A 6,850-nucleotide genomic window follows, 5' to 3' on the forward strand; every position below is an offset into this window, starting at 1 on the left:
ACTTTCTGTCTGAGTTCCCACACACTGACGTTAGTATATTAGCTGAGTGACTAGGACTTCTCTATTCTCCGTTTGCACTCCACTATTTGGCTTTCTCTGCTTTCTCCCCTATTGGCCATCAATGTTATTTATTACCGCCTTTGTTTGGTGGTTTCTATGGCGACCGTCTGCTGTGGGTGCGTACAGAATTTTCTTTGTGGTTATGATGTTTTCGGGTTCTTTTTCACCCGCTCTCCAGTTCTGAGCTCTCCCACTGAAACGGTCTCACATAGTGTGATTGTTTGATCTATTTTGTGGTTTATGGCAACTGTTTACAGACTAAGTTTTGTTAGCTTATTTTGTTATGCTTAGCTCTGATTGGCTTTAGGGCTTTATGCAATGAATTAGTTGGTTGTATAGTAACCATGGTGACGCGATCACAACAGTTCACATGCCGCTTTATATTTATATTTGTATTGTTATGTGCCATATTCTGTTTTGTTTCTATCTTTAACAGTAGACTTTCTTTTAATGCAATGTTTTATGTCCCTTGGGTCCCTATTTTCTTCGCCGCACTGACACGGCCGACACCTCCCCATTGGGGGGTGTGTCCAACGTGTAGAATGTGACGTAGGAGTAGGAGGGGTATTTATTCACGGTGGTGGTAAGTGTAACTGTTCATATCCTGCCTTTCTGAGGACGAGCTGCATAGGCTCGAAAACGTTCACAATAAAGTTGAATATTTAAATACAAGCCCTTTGGAGTGCACTTCCTTCTGTTCATATATATATATAAGTATGGATCAATACCTATGTATAATTATATAAAAATATTTCACGAAAATACCATCAGATATATGTAGAAATATGTATTTATGAATACATAGAACATATTCTTCTATGTGAAGAACATTGGAATGTGAAATATTCACATTTGCATGTCGAGTTAGCACACTTGAGAATATGCCATGAGTAGAGTGTTAGTTTTTTTTTCCATTGACTTCTAGTGGGGAATACATTATCACGGGTGCAAAATTTTATGTTTGGCTTTTTACACATGTCGGGTTAGCGTGCAAGCAAAAACAGTTTACTTTTAACTTGTAATACGAGCGCAACCTGACGTGCGCAAAAAACTTACTTGTAGCCCAGGTAACCCTTGAGCGGGAGCGTTAAATAACACTCCACTTTTAATCTGGCCCTATTTTATAATATATGTGTTCCTACTCCTTATCAAGAGCCCTGCCTAGTGAGATAAACAACTCTCAAGTATTTGCAGTTCTAAAATTTGAAATTCAAACAAAAAGCTTTTGAATTATGCTATTCTACTAAGTTTAGTGGTCCTTTAAGGATGACACATTACTGACGTGATGTCTTACATAATCTAGACCTCTTAAATTGTTGTAAAAGTTATAATTTAGCACCTGTCAGTTGTTTTCTTACAGGATGCATCGCCAGCTTCCCTTTTTTTCTGTTTTATTTTAAGGTACATAAGTAGTACAGTCACTGTCATACTGCCCGTCCCTATAGGCTGTAATGGGAGCATGCTATAGGCTGTAAAGATCACATAGGAATGAGCATAGAATTGCAAGTTGTGCTTTTTCTCAATCAATATAAACTATTCAGTTTGAAGAACTGGATGGCTTTAGCTTGGACAAGCCTGGTCTGAAAATACTCATGTTCTTAGCAGCTATCCAAAATAATATAATAATATAATATATATGGAACAACTCACCTTGACCAGATGGCTTCCATCAAAAAACGCCAAAAGGAGTTGACCGTCCATAGCAGATGCCATAATAGGAACATCCAAAAAGCCACTGGCAGCATAAATCATTTTGCTGAGGGACAGATCCCATACTTGGAAAGAGTTCTTCTGGGTAACCGCCACTATCCTATTTTCCAAGCATGCAGTTATCGAGTCAACGTTAATCCCCACTCCATGAAGGGTAAATGTAACAGCTCCAGTCACCAAGTCCCATAATTTCAACGTGCCATCTTTTGACGCTGTGATTACTTGCAGGTCCTTGCGTGCTTCTGCTACTGCTGTTATGCTGTCTGTGTGACCTAGTGAAGAATGTGTTTTATAATATGATGCTGTATTATTATTACTCTTTCGTCAAAATATTGCATCACCTCAATTTATACAAAGCTTTTTTTTTTATTAAAAGCAAAAAAAAAATATTCTGTTTTAAAGGGATATGGAAGTCAAAGATAAAATTTCCCGATTCAGACAGAGGATTTTATTTAAACAAAACATTTAGGAGTCTGCATGTTACAGCTGCCATATAGTGCTCAAGTCATGTGCATGCTCTTGAGTCTACCTCAATATGGGCTCATTATATGTTTAACCTCTTGCGCCAAATGGGCGTAGGTATTACATCACACAGTACTTTGCCCAGCATACTGTGTTGACATAGGCCCTACATCCAAAACTCCTGCACAAATTACGGCCCCGCTGTTAGCTTTGACAGCGGGAGACACAACCGGGGGGGGGGGGGGGGGGCCAGAATGCATCTGCTTTCATATTTTAAAGAAGCACTGATCGTCAGATCCGATACAGGCAATGTCACTGTCTGTATCAGATACTGCTGTGGGTGGAGGGCTGGGATAGAAGCAGGTTGGAGGTGAGCGAGATGGGTTAGCAGTGATTGTGGGTGGTGGGAGTAACAGGGCGGGGTTCGTTACACTACTGAAAAAAAGTTGAGGCTGGGGAGAGGGAGGGATGGGGTCCTACACTATGACACATAATGCTGGAGGGGGGTGGGGGGACCTTATGCTATGGAAAAAAGGGATCTTGGGAGGGGGTGCCAATACACTACAGATTTTTTTTATTTAAACAAAAAAAGTGATATTTGTTACTGGCACACTAGCTTTAAAAAAGATAGAAATTGAAAAGTGGTTGCGATATCCTTTAGTTAGCGCCCACTAACTTTTTACTTTCAACTTGTTATACGCACACTAATCATCTCAAGGGAGGCAAGGGAACGGGTGCGCGCACACATAAATTACATTGAGCATGGTAGTCATGCCACAGGTGCCGCTAAGCATTTTGTAGATGTACATGGCAACGACTTATGGGTGGAGATGGATTGTGTGAGCTACGCAAAAAGGAGGCCTACTGGACTGAATTGTACAAGCTTAGATAAGCTGACACTATTGTTAGAAATATTGCATTGCCTGTCACTTTCAGCGCAAGTTTTTGATTGGTTACTAGGAGAGACTGCAGAACTAATGAAATGCAGAGATCCGATATTTAAAGTGCAGGTTACAATAGGTTAACAAGGTCTGTGATTAAGGCAGGAAGCTGAAACGCGTAAGACAGACAACCCGTCTGCAGTCTTACTTCTTCTTTCTTCTTAGTAGTGCTGTTATGCCTAACGTTGATGAACTTATGTTTCTATGCTGTCGCTATTTTTTGAATAAAGCACTCGGATTTTGGAGTTGAGTCACAAGTTTTCTTTGATTATGTTGAGTAGAGTCGCACGTTATCAAATTTGGAACTCAAGTCCAAGTCAAGTGCAAGTCCACAACACTGATCAGTTGCATTCAGATATTTACTTCCTGTTAGTTTCAATACCAGAATTGAAATTAGACGGGCAGTAAAGTCAAAATTAAACTACGATTTAGATAAAACATGCAGTTTTTAACAACTTTCAAATTTACTTCTGTTATAAAATCTGCTTTGTTCTCTTTGCTTTGCTGAAAAGTATGCCCAGGTCAACAATCACTACTGGAAGCTATCTGGTCATTGGTGGCTACACACACATGCCTCTTGCCATTGGCTCACCAGATGTGTTTAGCTAGCTAAAAGTAGAACATTGCTCCTCCTGAGGCCACCTAGGTATAATCTTCAACAAATGATACCAAGAGAACAAAGAAATGTAATAATAGAAATACATTAGAATGTTGTTTAAAATTGCATTCTCTGACTGAGCCATGAAAGTTTCAATCTGACTTTGACTAAAGTGTTCCTTTAATTGTTGCTTTTTGTATGCTTTAATTTGTGTTACACAAATTTACACCACACAACAGTGACCTCTTTTAATGTAGACATAGAAAATACCAGCACCAATGGCTAGCAATACTTATACCTGCTAAACTCTCAAACAGAAGTCCCCCTGGTGGTAGCAAACAGGTGAACGATGGCACAAAAACAGGAATTGAAGATTGTTGACACTGAGACAGTAAAGCAGGTAGAAATGGATATTTCTTTGGGTCACCTGGAATCAAAGAATGAATAATGGCTATTATAATGTATTCAAAATGGCAGCATTATAATGTATTCAATAAATAATATCATTATTATTACAATGAGAGTTTGTGAGATAAACATGGCACAGTCTCTTAGCGTGCAATGCACAGAAATAGGGCCGATTATCTAAAGCTCTCTAGGCTTGGGAGATTTTCTGAGAAATCCTGCCAGTATGATGAAGCCAGTGGGGCATATTTATCAAGCTCCGAACGGAGCTTGATGCCCCGTGTTTCTGGCGAGCCTGCAGGCTCGCCAGAAACAGCAGTTATAAAGCAGCGGTCACAAAGACTGCTGCTCCATAACCTGTCCGGAAGACATCGCCGGAAATCAACCCGATCGAGTACGATCGGGTTGATTGACACCCCCCTGCTGGCGACCCATTGGCCGCGAGTCTGCAGGGGGCAATGTTGCACCAGCAGCTCTTGTGAGCTGCTGGTGCAATGCTGAATACGGCGAGCGTATTGCTCGCCGTATTCAGCGAGGTCTGGCGGACCTGATCCGCACTGTCGGATCAGGTCCGCCAGACCTTGATAAATAGGGGCCGATGTGTTTAATCTGTAAATGCAGTTTTTTTTACCTTGAGAACAGTGTGACACACAAAGGGGTGTTCCCTGCTTAAAAGTATGTGAAGGCCATGCATACATAATAATCGGACATCATTTAAAATAGTATAAAATGAAATGATGAAATATTGAAATAAAAATATGCAGTAAAAACATTGTATTGTTCACTCGTATTGCAATCGTAATAAAAAATAGTATTTTATGGAAAAATTTAAATTTGTATTGAAATTGCACAGGAAAAAAAAAGTTATTTATATATAAATGTACCATACCTGGTGCTACAGGTTTGTCTAAGCTTTCTATCTGGTGCAGGCGTCCCTTAAGTTGTGATGCCAATTGACAGGGATCTCTGAGTAAAACTTTGCTGGAGAGTTGAAGAACATCAGACAACAGATCCAGATCTAGTATTGGCCTATTCAACAGAAAGATATCAAGATCATTTTAGATGATAGCAGTTAAGACTGTGTGGTTTGGAAATTAGTTGATAAACATATTGTTAGTGGCAAATTGTACCTTAAATTGAAATGCCTTTGTGTCATTCCAGAATATAGTGATGCACTTATAACTATATATAATAGGAACAAGCGCTTATTTATTGAGGGTTTCAATATATATATTGTTATTCTTTATTTATAAAGCGCCAACATTATATACTGTATATATATATATATATATATATATATATATATATACATACATACAGTATATGTATATTAGCAGCTAATTTAGGACATTAAATTACAACTTTGGCCAAAATAAACCATCAACTTTACAGTATTGCCATTTGTCAGTTAAATTTGTGTTAAATAACTGAACTTCCAATAAAAACATTTCAGTAAATTCTTTTTGCAATTATTTTTTAAACAATAGTTCTGATTTAAATACTTTTTCCAATTAGAACCCATATTTTAGCATTTTTGTTGATGAATATTTTGATATACTCATAAAGTACACACAACTTGTAGTAAGCCTTAAATATGTATTTTATGAATGTGATTTTTACCTTTCAGAATTTCTTGCTGCCTGGAGGTCTTCTTGTATATTGACAAGTGAGGTGGCCCAAGCTTTATGCAAGAGGTACTCATAGTTGAATATGCATTCTGTGATCAGCCGCATTAACTGGTTGGACTCAATAAGATGGTAAGATATTCCCAGAATTTTGCGTAGATTGAACACATTGCTGGAATAACTGCCCTGCTTTCCAACCCAGGATAATGGCATCATAAGACTGTTTTTGTCATTAAAACTATGATTATGGCGGCATTTACTTTCTAGGTAGTAATTAGCAAAAACTGCATGAACAGAAAGCTGAGAATCCTTTGTTTTCACGTACCGCGTCATACACGCATTCCTAAAAGAAGTGTGAGCCCAGTTAATAACATACACATTGTCTGTCCTTTGTTCTACCAAATGATTTCCAAGGTCATTCCTTAGCTTTAGCCAGAGGGCTTCTGGAAATACTGACACGTTTACATCATGATATTGCTTTATCTCATTCATGACTCCATCATCTAAAGACAAGAGATCTAATAATTCCTCTAAAGCAATGCCATTTCTTGATAAAGAGATATAAGATGCCGTTTTTTTCATGACTTGTTCCCCATGGACCTTCTCCAACCTTCCTAAAATCCCAGAATACAGCTTTGAGATGTTGGGATATAGAATAACATTTTTTGGGGGAGTAAATGATCTCCATAGACTTGACTCGATGTACGAAACCACTGCATAAAGTGGAAGTGGACAGCCAGCGCAGGCATCCAGTAACACTGCTTTCTGGTAAGCGGTTAGTCTGCGCTGGTCTCTTTCCAGCCATGAATCTGTCATCTTATTTATTTCAGATGTGTTAAGGGGTGGTATGGAAATAATGTTTTGCTTCACTGTAAGTTTCTAAAAAAAACATCAAATTTAGTTATTTCATAACAAAGTGAATTTTATATATGTATTCATCTTTAAAGGGACAGTAAAGTAAAAATTAAACTTAAAGGGATATGAAACCCAAAACATTTTAGTTTGTGATACAGACAGAGAAAACCATTTTAAAAAGTTTCCAATTTATT

The 6,850-nt window shown here is 38.3% G+C and overlaps 1 protein-coding gene across 1 annotated transcript; it reads right to left on the reverse strand.

Moving 5' to 3' along the window:
- Positions 1–1,208: 1,208 nt before the first annotated feature.
- LOC128647465 (NACHT domain- and WD repeat-containing protein 1-like) lies at positions 1,209–6,474 on the reverse strand. The gene is made up of 5 exons (XM_053700251.1): positions 5,797–6,474; positions 5,066–5,205; positions 4,070–4,198; positions 1,711–2,042; positions 1,209–1,256 (listed from the first exon to the last, which is right to left on the reverse strand). Exons 1-5 carry the CDS (start codon positions 6,381–6,383, stop codon positions 1,209–1,211), a joined length of 1,236 nt encoding a protein of 411 aa, XP_053556226.1. The 5' UTR covers positions 6,384–6,474.
- Between the last annotated feature and the right edge of the window lie 376 nt (positions 6,475–6,850).

The sequence above is a fragment of the Bombina bombina genome, chromosome 2, assembly GCF_027579735.1.
Source record: "Bombina bombina isolate aBomBom1 chromosome 2, aBomBom1.pri, whole genome shotgun sequence".
Lineage (NCBI taxonomy): Eukaryota > Metazoa > Chordata > Amphibia > Anura > Bombinatoridae > Bombina > Bombina bombina.

Excerpts from the sequence above, each read along its gene's own strand:
- LOC128647465 (XM_053700251.1), bottom strand. The coding sequence starts at position 6,383 with ATGAAAAAAACGGCATCTTATATCTCTTTATCAAGAAATGGCATTGCT. Across the intron at positions 4,199-5,065 it reads AGACAAACCTGTAGCACCAG|GTGACCCAAAGAAATATCCA; the intron begins GTATGGTACATT and ends CTTTGATTCCAG. Across the intron at positions 1,257-1,710 it reads ATGGAAGCCATCTGGTCAAG|AACTGCAAATACTTGAGAGT; the intron begins GTGAGTTGTTCC and ends TTCAAATTTTAG.